The following is a 14,632-nucleotide window of genomic DNA, read 5'->3' as shown; positions in this document are numbered from 1 at the left end:
TGTGATTCCCAAGGCTGTACCGGAATCCCTGAGGAGTCATTGATATCACCCTTTGTGACCTTTATACTTCCAACCCCTCTGCCACCATGTCCATGGTCTTTCTTAGAAGATTCTTGGTCCCTATTGTAGCCACACCTCTCTCCTGTGAGCCTGAGCCACTTTGTCATGATCCCTGATAAATCCAATTAGGACTGAGCCCAGCACTCCAGGTGTACTCTGAGGTGGGTAGACTAGATGGTGACTGTCCCCTCCATCATTCTAGATGTGATGTCTTTTTAAATGTGGATCCCAGTCCTACTCACCCATTTGGCAACTGCCTTACTCACATCAACACATGCTGGTCTCCTAATCAAGGGGACAATATCCAAGCCATAGAAAGCATTTTTTTTCATATTCATTTTAAAGTTATCCTGCCTCGTTTAGGACAGTGGTCCTCACACTTGAACATATGTCGGAATCACCTGGAGGGCCGACTAAAACGCAGATTGCTGGACCCCACCCCAGAGTGTCTGACCCAGTGGGTCTCAGGTGGGCCCGAGAATTTGCCTTTCTAACAGGTTCTCCCAGGTGATGCTGGTGTTACTAGTCCAGGGCTGCACTTTAAGAACCACTGCTTTAGGGACAGGCTTTCTGGTATGACTTTGTATCCACAGTCCATACCAGTTCTTTTTTTTAATTTAATTTTATTTTTTGACTTTACAATATTGTATTGGTTTTGCCATATATCACCATGAATCCACCACAGGTATACACGTGTTCCCCATCCTGAACCCTCCTCCCTCCTCCCTCCCTGTACCATCCCTCTGGGTCGTCCCAGTGCACCAGCCCCAAGCATCCAGTATCGTGCATTGAACCTGGACTGGCGACTCGTTTCATATCATACCAGTTCTTAAGGGGAAAAAAATCAACAGCTGTTGCCTCTAAGCCTATATTTTATCATTTATTCCTAGAGTTCTGACCCCCTGGTTCTCCCTGATGCCAAGTGAGTTGGGTTCCTTTCAGATTTGCTCCAGTGGCCAGGGCCAGGACTCATTGCTCCAGAAGCAGGGAGAGTTCTTCCCTTAGGCAGTCTCAGCCCTGTGAGCTGGTCCTGAGGACCCAGGCTTTGAGGACTCCCAACCCTTCCTAGTCCTCTTTGTAGCAGCACTCGGGGCCCAACTCACCTCATTCCATTGGCAGCCTGGCCCTCCCTTCCAGGTGATGGGCAGCCTTCTTCTCCATCCCCTCCCGGCCCATCAGCACCCATCTCGCTCCCTTCCTTCCAGGATGGCCAGGACCTTTAGCAAATTAGACTCCTGATGGCTGCCTCCCAAGGCCCCAAATGCAGATGAGGGCCCAGGTGGACTCCAGCTGTACTTGAGCATGTGTGTATGTGTGAATATATTTTATTTTCTTGAGAATTAAGTGTTACTCCTTTCCAGGAAGAACATATTTCTGCTTTTATAGTGGAGGTGAATAAAAAATAGGATTCACTTTGCTGAAATGCAGTTTATAGCAAGCTGATAAAAGACATTGGCCCTGTAAAACAAGAGATACTTGCAGTACCAGAATGGGGGAAAAAAAAAGAAAGGTGTTTTTTCTAACTTAGTAATCTTTGATCAGTGCATTGAATGATCCTTCCATCTACATGTGAGAGTATGAATTTATTTCCTTGTGAGGTAGATCAATTGCATTATTTCTTTACCATGCTTTGGTTATTTTAAAATACCATTTATTACTAGTTTTTTGCATTTGTTTTCCCTAAAAATGTCCATTAGGGTAAATACTCCCACTGAGCAGACTTCTTGGTGCTGAAATTATGGTCAGTGAGTGGCTGACGGCACCAACCATCTGTTCTGACCTGTTCTGGCTCATAAGCCTCAGGAACTGTCCACATCTGGCAGGATCCAAAAGAGCCAACTTGAGACCATTCAGAGAGCACTGGCCGGGGAGTCACACCTCAGCTTCCTCATTTGTGAAATTAGGGGCGAAATGAGATGACCTCTAGGGTGTTTCGGGTTGGTTTGTTTTGAGTTCTGAGCGCCTATAAAATATTTTTTTCTGCCATAGTTATATACAGCTCTCATGACAACACTTATTTACAGATAGATATGGCAAGCCACTGACAGCCTTGATGCTGGGTCTTATACCTGGAAATGATCATTCCAGCTTTTAGGCAGCATAAGGAACTTTAGAATTTACAAAGCCATTTCCCATCCTCAGTGTTTTTGCTGGGCCCTGTAAGTTACATGCTGTATAACTCCCATTTTATAGGTGAAAAGACAGATTCAAAAGAGCTCAAGAAGTTTCCTTCAGTTTGGGTGGCGAGGACATGGAGAGCCAGGGCTCAACTGTGCATGCCTTAGTAGTATGTGCATTGGCTGCTTTGCCTTCTGGCAGGGCTGAGTTTGCACATTTTAATGTTGCATATCAATAATTGTTGGTCCACAGCACCCCCATGACACAGAAACCTAATAATGGAACCCTACCTGCATCCAAAAAGGATTTGACGCAGCAGAAATAAACCATAATGGCAAAGTCAACTTTTTTTTCAACCAACTAGTTCCCAATCTTCCATCAAAATAGAGGTAAAAACTAAAGATGGACGAGGTTCACCCTGATTGAGACAGTTTCATTCTTCTTACAAACGTATGCATCACAAAGTATTTCAAGCATTCAGCATAGCGCAGAACACTCAACACCCATGGTCTTGCTACCCAGAGTTAGTGTGTTCACGTTTTCCTCTATTGGCATCATATTTCTTTTAAAAAAATGAAATACAGCAGTTCCCACCGCAACCCTTTTTGTTCCCCGTCTGTGTGGGGGTCAGGGCCAAATTATTCAAAATGTTTTGATATATACATTGGGAGGATCTATCAGTTGTTGAAACAGGAAGTACTTTTTTATCATGGTAAAATGTACATAACATCAAACTTGCCATTTTAACCACTGTAAAATTTACAGTGCAGGGACGTTAAGTGCCTTCATATTGTTGTGCAAGAAGCACCAGCAGTTATCCCCAGAACTTTTCATTATCCCAGACAGAAACTCTGTACCCACAACTCCATTGCCCCATCCCCCAGCTCTAGAAACCACTATTCTCCTTTCTGTTTCTATGCACTTGACTACTTTAAGTACCTCACCTAAGTGGAATCATACTTTTGTCCTTTTGCATCTGGCTTATTTCATTTAGCATAATGTCTTCATTCATATTGTAGCATGTGTCAAAATTCCATTCCTTTTTAGGCTGAATAATATTCCATTGTATGTATAAACCACAGTTTGTTTATCTGCTCATCTGTTGATGGACATTGCTTCCAGAAGTATTTTGGCATAATACTACTATGCACACAAGTATCCAAATACCTCTTTGAGTCCCCGTTTTCACTTCTTTGGGGTATATACCCAGAAGTAGAATTGCTGGATCATATTACCATATGATGAGAAATGTTCAGAGTGCACAAGGTTCCAGTTTCCAGTTTATCCACATTCCCATCAACACTTGCAGGGTTTTGGTTTTTGATAATAGCTATCTTAACAGGTATAGACAAGAAGTGCTTTCAAAGCTCATCTTCAGTTAAAGAGGAAGAGACTGAAATGCTAAGAGGGAAAGGGTCCTTCAGAGAGGCTGAGGTCACAAGCAAGTCAGTGACATAGCAAGACCTGGAATCTGGGTCCCCAAACTCCCACGCGGTTATTTCTACTAAAACACAGTCTAGTTTCCATGGCTTTCTGTCCAAGTGTGTACAGTCATAGACATGGACCGCATACAGATTTCAGATTTATTTGTTTTGATCCTAACTTTATTTTTTTTTTAATTTGAAAATAGTGTCAACATTTTAAAATGTGCTCATGCTGAGATGCTCAGTGCTGAGATGCTCTGTGTGACTGTAACCCGCCAGGCTCCTCTGTCCATGGGATTCTCCAGGCAAGAATACTGGAATGGCTTGTATTTCCTTCCCTAGGGGATCTTCCTGTTACCACTAGTGCCTCCTGGGAAGCCCTTTAAGATGTGAGGGATCCTACTTTATTTTAAAAATCTAGGAACTTCCCTGTAGTCCAATGGTTAAGACTCCATGCTCCCATTGCAGGGGGCACAGATTCAATCCCTTGTTGGGGAACTAAGATCCTGCATGCTGTGCAGTGTGGCCAAAAAATAAATAAAAATATGGATTTCTTATTTCTCCCTTCCAAATCAGAAGGTCTGGTGATTCGGGACCAACATTCTGGCATAGCACGTTTGGAGTTGAGCGGCAAGTGCTGTCTTTAGGTGAAGCGTTAGTTCGCCACACTGTTGCCAGGCCCCACCACTCCCTAGTATCCTTCCGCACAGACTGCTTCACACACTGGCTAGTTCGTATGACACTGGAGCTTGCAGCTGTCTGCTCTAAGCACATAGGTGTTAGTTATTCTGTGTGTCAGAGATGCATTGATATGTTTAACATCATAGGCTGGTCCCGCACCCCCCACCCTCTCCTCTGTTTTTGCTTTGTCTATCTGAATATCTCAGCTATTTCCTCACCCTAGAAATGAAGTCATATTGCAAAGAAATAATGAAAAATATAAATAGGGAAGTATTTGAATAGTCTAATTTGGAGACAGTGTGATGTATTTGCCTAATCTGATTTGGAGATGATATGAAACACCAGCATGAAAGTCCAGTGACTTGGATGCTTGTCTTAATTCTTCCAGGAAATTCCTGTCTGGCCTCCTTCTGCTTGTGTGTCCTCAGGGGAGGGGAATCTCCAAGGTCCCAGGGGACAATCTAGTTTTTAATGAAGATAAAACCTACTCCTTTTTCATATCGATGGAGAAAATCACCTCACCCATTTGAGCCACTTCCCAGACCCATGTGAAGTGGCCCTTCCTATGACTGCCGGCACACCCACCCTCTGCTCTCTCTTTGCTGGCAGGTGAGAAACGACCTGACTGGGGTTCTGTATGGTGAGGACATCGAGATTTCAGACACCGAGAGCTTCTCCAATGATCCCTGCACCAGTGTCAAAAAGCTTAAGGTACGTGCAGCTGGCCAGGGCCTGGAGGCCAGACTGATGGCATGTTCGTGGGGTTCCCCCAAATCCCTGACTTTGAAAGAGTCTTGAATTCAGGCTGTTTCATTTTGTCCTTGGCATTTGAGATGTGAGGAAAAGCTCCCAGGAGCTGGCTGTCCCTTGCTTGTTGTCCAGCACTGGCCAGAGGCCTGCTTGCCAGATGCATGGCCATGTGGAATTGCTGGGTGATTTCGTATCTCTCAGCAGAGCCTGAGAGGCAAGCAGGGCACAACAGATATCACTGGCACCCACTCAAGGACAGGCTAGTGGGAACACTAAAGACTCAGACCTGGCCCCTGCCTTCAGGGAGCTTCCTTCCTGTTGTGAAGAGGCTCACAGTCAGAACCTCTCTTGCCCAAACCCACAGCAAGGAAGTAATGTGGTTGGAACTGAAAGCTCAGGCTCCTGACCCCCTCCAGTGACACTCACTCCAGGAACAGAAGGGTCAACTAGATGTTTGCAGTTGTAAGTAGTCCCCAGCTGTCATCTGCAATTCATTTCCCAAACTCTCTCAAACGCCATGTTTGTGCCAGACCCTCTCCTGGGTTCACAGCCATTATCAGGCTTGCCTATGTCCTCAGGTGTCTGAAGGCAGATACCTCCCAGGGAAGCCAGGAACAGAGGGGCTGGGGAACAAAGGGAGAAAGTGACTCATCCCACCCAGGAGAGGATTCAGACACGGCTGCAGAGAAGGGACAGCCATGGAGGATGGACAGGGTGGAGACCCGCAGGGTAAAAATCAGAGGCAGGGCGGCCATGCTCTGTACTTGGGATCAGCAGGAATTCCAGGAAGCTGGAGTATCGGGATGGGGGCACAGAAAAGATGCCAAGGCTGGAAATAGAGTTTGGAGCCAGTTTCCATGAGCCTTGAATGTTGAACTAAGAAGTTTGGTCTTTTGTGCCAGGCAGCGGGGAGCTTCTGGGGGTTGTATGTAGGTACAGACGTTAGTTAGCGCTGTCACCCTACTCTTCCATTCCCCATGCCCACACTGAAAGTAGCCTGCGGCCTCAGATGCCAACTGCTGACATGTCCCTTCTCTCTTGGCGTGATCCCAGATTATACTGATCAGAGCAGGTGGCCGTTTAGAGCTTATGAAGCCCTCAGTTCACACACGGGGAGACTGAGACACAGAGATGGGGACAAGGGAGCAGAGCACCAGTTGTTTGTCACCTGCCCAGGAGCAGACACCACATGTGCACATGATATTTCAGCCCCGGAAGCCTCTGCCGATGAGGAAACGGTAGTAAGGAAGGGCCTGCTGGTAGCCTGGGTGTGTGCCCAGCTCTTTCCCCACAGGCCATGTGATCTGAGGGTGGACTCGGGTTGTGTGGGGCCCAGAGCATCCAGAGGGGAGGAGTGCCTGCTCTGCAGGGACCACCTGGGGTGATTGGGACCCTGGTGCTGCGCTGACATTCTCCGGCCACATGCAGTGTCTCCCCAGGGTGGGCACTGGAAATAGCTTCCTGCACCTGGGAGGCCCGGCGGAATTCTGTGGGCTTTAAAATTTAAAGAGTCCTTGTGTGTGGAGCAGACGCACTCGTTGAAAGTCTGCAAGGAACTGGGGCTAGAGCTTGGTGCTCTGCTCACCAGCCAGCCAACGCCACCAGAAGCAAGAGTGATCTGAATGCTGATGGAAATAGCAGCTGGCCTTTCCAGAGCCCTGAGCAAGGGCTAGAGCTCTTGGCTTCACCTGCCCATTCAGTCCTCCCCAGAGCCCTGGGCCAGAGGGGATTTTTGTATCCTCATTTCACAAATAGGGAACTTGAGGCTCAACAAGGTTAAGGACCTCATCCCTAGTCACCCAGCTGGAAAGTGGTGCGTTGGAATTCAAACTCGGATCTGGGCAACACCATGGTCCAGCTCCCCCACCACCCCGCACAGCTGCGGTTCTGAGAGAGGGTTCCAGCATCACATAAGCCCGGGAGACAGAGCCAAGGACAGCACGCTCAGTCTCTTGGCAAAGGCTCCCCTCAACATGGAGTGCTCTTCCCTCACCACCTGCGTAGCTACTTCTCAAACCTTCCTCTAGTCTTTTCTCAGTTGTCCCCCTTTCCCAGAGGCTTTATTTAAAATTTAAATCCCGGCCCCTCACACTCCCACTCCCCCTTTCTGTTAATTTCCTCCATTTCACTGATGGATATCTGTATCAGTTTCCTGGGGCTGCCATAACAAAGCACCATAAACTAGGTGGCTTAAAACAACAGAAGTTTATTCTCTTACATCTTAAGGACAGAAGGCCAGGGTCAAGATGTTGGCAAGCCCATGCTCTATAGCAGGCTCAGGGACTCTTCCGTACCTTTCTCAAAGCTTCTAGTGTCAACTGGCAATCCTTGGGATTCCTTGACTTGCAGCTATGTAACTCCTTTGCCTAAACTGACATTTCCCCTCTTTCCCTTCACATATTTTTCTTCTTAGGAATCTAGTCTTGGAGGATTAAGAGCCTGCCCTGCTCCATTATCACCTTACCTTAACTGATTTCATCTATTAATACAATGATGCTGTTTTCAGATGAGGTCACGTTCTGAGGTATCAGGGGTTAAGACTTCAACATATCTTTGGGAGATGCAGATCACCCCATAACAATATATGACCTCCTGTTCATTTTTCCCAGTTGTTTGCTGTCTGTCTCTTCGTACTAGGATGATAGCTCTAGGAAGCAGCAGTTTCTGTATGTCTGGATCACTGTTTTATTCTCCACCACCTGGAATCAAACCTAATTTGCTCGACAAATTTGCTGAGTGGGCATAAACCAAATACAAATCTGGACAGACAAAGCCAACAGAACACAAGGATAAAACACTCAGATAAAAGTAACTTCTGGAGAGCTCAGAGAAGAAGCAAATATCTGGTGGGATAAGATAGAGAAGGAAGTACAGCGGACAAGGAAGAAAACTAAATAGTGACTGCTGCTGCTAAGTCGCTTCAGTCGTGTCCGACTCTGTGCAGCCCCATAGACGGCAGCCCACCAGGCTCCTCCGTCCATGGGACTTTCCAGGCAAGAATACTGGAGTGGGGTGCCATTGCCTTCTCTGAAATAGTGACTAGCAAAATTAAAATCTGCTTTGGCGGTAGTAGAGAGCAGAGTTAATGCCACAAAAAATAAAAATCAATAATATGCAGGACAAACTTGAAATACTTTCCCAAAATTCAGAGGAAATGGTCAAAGAGATCAATCTAATGAGAGGAAAGATAAGTTATGGACACTGGAGAAGATAGATGCTGAGGGAAAACTGGGACAAATGAAACAGAACCAAAATCTAAAACAAAATAGGCACCCGAGTATCAGTAAGTTCAGCTACCACCCAGATCTTCCATTCTCCATGGAAAGGAACTGGGGATCCTTGGAGAAATGGCTGACCTGGGACTGGGATAGGAAACATACCAAATGATCCTGGAGCATCCTGTAGTGCCAGAAAGTTGAGGACGTGCTCAAACCACATCAACAACACACACTGATTTGGAGGGGGAGCGGTGTCAGAATTGTTCACCACTAAATGAAGTAGCCACTGAAAGAGCTCCCAATGGCCAGAACTGAAACATTTGAGCAATACAGTAAAAGTAGTATTGGATTATAACCCAGAGTATAAAACAAAAGCCCATGACTGAGTAGGTAAATGGGAGAGAATATACAAATCTTCTGTGCCAAAGAATTCCAAATAATTTGTGTAGATATTTCAGGCCCAAGGAAATGGAGCAGAAGTACCCACTTGTTAAGTGTCTTCCTTCCAAAGAGCACAGGATGAAAAGGGGGAAAAGAAGAGTAACTTTAGAGTGGAAGAACCTGACCAATGCTACCTTGGCCAAGTGACCAAGGTCAGCATTTACATGGTAAGTCCTGTTGATAGTATATACCTTTGATATGATCCCCCAAACCTATAAACCCAGTCTAACTGAGAAGTGAATTCTGGTTGAAGGCCATCCTGCAAAATACCTGACCAGTACTCCTCAAAACTTTTTCGGTCTTCAAAACTAAGGAATGCTTAAGCCAAAATGAGCCTACAGAGACATGACAACAATATATAATGTGGTATCCTGAATGGGATCCAGGAGGAGAAAAAGGACACTAGAGAAGAAAAAAACAACAACAACTAAGAGTATCTGAATAAAGTATGAGCTTTAGTTAATTATGAATGGATATTGATTTATTAATTGTAACAAATGTACTATATTAAAGTAAGATGTTAATAATAGGGGAAACTGGGTGAGAGACATTTAGAAATTCTCTATACTTTCTTTGTGATTTTTCCATAAATCTAAAACTATTCTCAAGATATTTATTTAAAAAAATAAGCAACAAACTTAAGAGGATTCAAGAGAGAACTCCTAGATGGGACCATACAAAATTGCCAATATTGAACCATTTTATAACTACAAAGTCAACAGTTTCGTAAGGAAATATATAGACTATATGTGCAGACTAGCTGGCCTTTCTACATTCACCAATTCTACAGAATTGGTGAAAAGAGAGTCATACCCAGACACATTTTGTTAAAAGTTTTGAAATACAAACACAAAAGGGAAAATCTACAAGTACCTAGGCCAGAAAAAAAAAAAAAAAAAATTGCCCACAAAGGTGCAAAACCAGTCTACCTCGACTCCCCTGCAGCATTCAATCCCAGAAACGACAGAGCAGCTAGGAGACATTTTCCCACATGTGAGGTTCACATGCTGTATTACTAGCCAGGTGCCCTTGAAGTTAACCCTTGAAGTCCTATGTCAGCCTGCCTTGAACAACAGCTAACTTTATAGCTGAGGTCATGACAGAAGCAGGTGAGCAGGGATCATGGAAACCGTAGAAAGAACTAAGTAGTTGTTATAAAAGTACATGCAGATGCAGAAGTTCATTTTGAAAGCAAACACGAATATACATATATTGCAAATAAATACTGAATTAACAGTAATTGAGATATAAAAACCCAAATTCCATTAACAGAGGCCAAAATGTGAGTAAAAAAAAAGTCCTGATCTTAATTAGAAGTGGGGCTCAAAAGAGACTATTTTGCTTATGATTTTCATAATTAGAAAAATATAAGTTTAAAGGGCTTTGAATAACTTAATAGCAAATATGTTAATACTATAACATAAGCAGAACCCAAAGCTCCTGAAACACAGAAGATAAAAGCAAAGAAAATCTAGTCCACATATCAGAAAACAAAGCAAACATGAAAACCAGAAAACATAAACTAATACTGAGAATCAAATATAATCATTCTGACCAGAAATTCAAATAGGTCAAACTCCCTATAAAGAGGCAAAGACTTTCAGGTTGTGTTTTAAAGAACTAGCTATAGTTATAGTTATATTTACAACACAGTGACACAGAAAGGTCAAAGGTAAAAGGTCAAGCAAAGGTATATCAAGCAAACCAAACTGAAGCAAGGATCCGATGTTCACATTAGAATACAGAGTATTCAAGGTACAGGCATTGACCAGGATTAAGTGGTTTTTTATAGATAAAGGTACAATTCACCCTGAGAATAGCATACTCATGGACCAGTATTGCTCTAAATTATATCTCACTGAAATATATAAAGAATGGCCTGTTAAAATACCAAGAAGAAGTGACGCAAACACAGTACAACATTTTTCTCTCAGTCTTGGACAGATCAGCCATTCAAAAATAAGCAAGAACGTAGAGGAACTGAATAATGGGATTAATCAGGCTGATTTAGCACATATATATAAAAGTTTGTATAAAAGAAAGGCAGGCTCCTCCTTTTCTTCCTATGAGGAAGATTAAGAGGGGACTCTTCTTTGTGTAAAATCTCCAAATTGGTGTTGTTGACTTTTGAATTTGAACATTTTCAAACCTGATTAAAACTTGGTTTATTCTAACTTCTGTATCAAAAAAGGTTCAAGTGGTAACTAGTCTTACAATATGTATGTATCATATGTTTGTTCATCTAAAGCTTTTTAATCCAAATAAAAATGGAGTTTGCAAAGTGAAAAAAAAAAAAAAAAGAAAGGCAGGAAATAAAACCATCTCTGTGAGATGAAGACCCCAGGGCTTTAAGCTCACTCTGGATGGACCTGTTTTTTGATCAGGAATGTTTAATGTAAGTGGTCACCAGGCTGGGCTAGGAGGCCACCCCTCGCAGGGCCCTGAATATTTCCATGGTGCCCGCGCTGAAGCACAGGACTGTGTCAGGGAGAACACCAGGCTCCAGATGTATCCTCTGTTCATTTTGAAGCCACAGAACGCATTCCAGGACATAGTACAGCATAGGGTTCTTCTGTCTTGGTGCAGAAAGAATTCAATCAGAGGCAGAGTGACAGGTAAGGGAAGAGTTTTTAGTATAGGGTGCTGTGAGAGACACAGCTGGGCAGGCAAGGGAGTAAGGCACTGAGAACTTACTGGGCTCTGGTTTTATAATCAAAGGGAAAGTGAGGAGGTGGAGAAGGCCACCTTCTTCCTCGTACTTGAGTAGACGTCAAGCTTCCACCATCAGTTCTTTCTCCATGTTGGGTAGGGGAGTTTTCTTGTCCCTGCATAGTCGAACTAGGACTGTCGTGGAGCTATGAAAATGAGCAGGAAGGTGGTAAAATATACTAAAATATGGTAAATCATCTCAGGTTTCGATTTAAGACCATCTTTTCCCTATATTTTTGTTTTTAATGTGTACAGAGGATCATGTCCTAGAAGTCATTAACTTACCTACCTCACTGGGCAGGATGTGGGTCTTATGCCACCCTTGTTTTATTGTCTGGGGGTACGTCTCATGATTCTGTTGCATTCGTTGTTAAGCAAGACTGCTCTCTTGATGAATCAGTCACTTACAAGATCTCCCATACTTTTTTCCTTATTTATGATCCTTTAGTGGGATTAACTGTTTAATTGCCTCCTTTGTCCCTTTACGTTGTCCCTATCAATTTCAGGAGCAGCCACCAACCCATCATTCAGGATTCAGACTCCAGAGAAATCTCCCTGTTTTATAAATCAGATGACTGGCAACCTTCATTCCATCTGCAACATTAACTCCCCCTTGCCGTGTCATAGCATGTCCCCAGCTTTCAGGGATTTGAACATGGACATCTTTGGGAAGCTATTACAGGAAGGCCACAAAGACAGGTCTTGAGGAGGACTGTTCCCCACTTTGCTCCATGGGAAAGTCCTAGTGGGAATTACTCTCTACCCCACAGGCCAGAAGCCCAGCCTGACTGCCTGAACTTGAGGTTCATACAAGTACCCCAAGGGGACTTGAAGCTACAGAATAAATGTGGTGCATCTTCCCAGCAGGCCAGCTTTTCTCAGAGACATGGGAAGAAAAGCATTATTTTTATCTTCAGATGAACAGAGATACATTATCGGAATGCTAAATATACATGAATTTTCAAGATAAAATGATAAACTTTAAAGAAGTGCCATGCTTCACCAGGGCTGCTGGGGCTGTTCCCTCTTTCACTCCTATCCTTAAGAGAATATGGCTTCTGATTCTCTGCTTTTGGGGAAGGAAAAATAGTCTAAGAAGAACTAATTTTAGCTAAATGAAAGAGAATACTCATTCTGGGTGTGGAATCAGTCTGTCAGAGCCAGGGGGAACTTTGGAAAGCATCTAGGCAAACCCTCTCAGGCTTACCCCAGGTCTCGAGACCAAAGTGAGGGGCCAGGAGCAGGCCTGGGCTTCTGACCCTTTCACCAGTGCGCCCACTGTCGCAGGCCAGGCCGCCTCCCAGCCCACATCATGGCGGGCCTCTAATCGCTCAGCCACCTTGTGCTCATTGCACGGCACCCCTTTCTACAACATTGAAGATGGTATCTTTTGATTTTTCAGCTACCTAGTGGGTAGAGTAAGCTGTAGAAAGCCAGGAAGCTATTAAACGTGGGCTTAGACAGATGCTCAGGTGTCAGGAGACATCAGATAATTCACAGGTCAGTGTCAGGGTCAACCTTGACCTTCTAGCAGAACCCCCACACTGCTGTCACAGGGAAGCAAGATGGGCGGCTTTCTGCTTTCCTGCTCTTTTACATGCACATCAGCTATTTTAATGTCTCAGGATTGCATTTGCCCCTCAAGTCCTTCCACTTCAAAATCCAAGGTACTTTTGTCATTGCAGCAGACTGGGTGTGGAGCCCCAGCAGCCCAGGCCCTGGGGGGTTGGCCTTCTCAGCTCGGGAGGGAATATATAGGGATTAGTGGTCAAATGCTTGGGCTCTGGGGCCAAACTCACCTTGGGTCGAGGCCAAAGCCACCACTTCTTATCCCTGTGACCTGATGTCTTAGGTTGAACTCCCTAAAAACAGAGTCTGAGACCCTTGTGAAAGAGATTTATCAAGAGTGTGCTCAGGAGAAGGGGAGAGACGTGGGGTAGGGCAAGAGGGGAGCTAGGTCAGAATGTCTGGCTGGTGACTGGTTTAACCCAGCCTTGCTGGCTCTCTGGCGCACAATCTGCACCACAGAGCTGGTCCCACCTTTCAACAAGAGGGCTGGAGTTTCCTACCGTGTGAGTCAGTCACTGGCTGCTACAGAGGGTGAGGTGCAACATGACCTTCCAGGGCCTGGAAGCTCCCCTTGGCTGAGGGAAGTTCTCCAGGAAAGGGAGGGACCTGGTGGCAGCCCACCCTCACTGCAACTGGGTTGGTGCTCCAGCCCCAAGGAGGGGGTGCCATAGGACCACCAGCATATGCTCTGCCTAGGCTGTGCACTTAAGGCTCTGGGGCTCAGTTTGCACATGAGACTGTCCAGCGTGGGCATAATAATAGCACCTACCTCCTAAGGCAATAGCTAGAAAGAGTTCAGGAGCTGTCATTTGTGAGGGTTATACACTAGTGCTTTGAATTGAGTCATGCTTCTTAAGTGTTATTTTTGTGTGAGATTTTAGCTCCCTTTAAGGGCCCCAGAGACAAAGGGCTTCTTTCTAGACAACAGATGAGAGGAGCCAAGAAAAAGGAAAGGAAATCCACCCAAGGATTGGACTGAGTACACCTTCTGGGGCCTCCCAGCCCATGGCTGTTCCTTCCATGTGTGCACTCGCCTGTGAGTGTGGCCTGTTGAGGGTGTAAACACAGGTCTCCGCTACCATCCATGACCGTAGAGCTAGCCCTCTAAGAAGAAGCTGTCATTTGTCTGATCTCAGGACATCTATGTTCACTCCAGACAGCCCCCTGCAGAGCCAAGCAAAAGTCCATGGCGGGGACTTCTGAGACCCTGCCCTCTGCCACTTCCAGGGTCTCTAACGTCACAGCACTGTTCTGCACGCTCATCCTCAGACATGGCTGTCCTCCCCTACCCTCTGGCAATCCTTCAACTGCCCCCTAAGCCCTTTCATCTATAGAGAAGAGTGCCTTTATACCCCTGGCAGGGAGGTGGGTGGCCATGGCCAGAAGCGGGTCCTCTGCCAACAAAGCTCTTTCCTTTCTCTGGATTTTAAGCAAACCATACAAGTTATACAACATTGAAAAGATTCTGGAACTTTTGTGATAGTGTGGGTGTGTTAAAATTTTTAAGATTCCCCCAATCCAAAATCTTTCCCTTCACCCCTGAATCTTCCCCTTCACCCCTGAGTCTTCCAACAAACTGCTACTCCAGAAAGAACAACCAGGTATATCTGCAGTTTTTACACTCTCAGGAGAACTCCTCTGCCCTGGGAGTACACATATCCC

General features: G+C 45.0%; 1 protein-coding gene across 1 annotated transcript in view; it reads left to right on the top strand.

The window, feature by feature from the left end:
- Positions 1–14,632, top strand: part of GABBR2 (gamma-aminobutyric acid type B receptor subunit 2) — a 372,735-nt gene that overhangs the window by 186,893 nt on the left and 171,210 nt on the right. The window contains exon 4 of the mRNA XM_055578611.1: positions 4,893–4,994. Within this exon, the coding sequence (XP_055434586.1) occupies positions 4,893–4,994 (102 nt within the window). The remainder of the gene's footprint in view (positions 1–4,892; positions 4,995–14,632) is intronic.

Source organism: Bubalus kerabau, chromosome 4 (assembly GCF_029407905.1).
Source record: "Bubalus kerabau isolate K-KA32 ecotype Philippines breed swamp buffalo chromosome 4, PCC_UOA_SB_1v2, whole genome shotgun sequence".
Lineage (NCBI taxonomy): Eukaryota > Metazoa > Chordata > Mammalia > Artiodactyla > Bovidae > Bubalus > Bubalus kerabau.
This window is presented reverse-complemented; position numbering and strand designations above follow the sequence as displayed.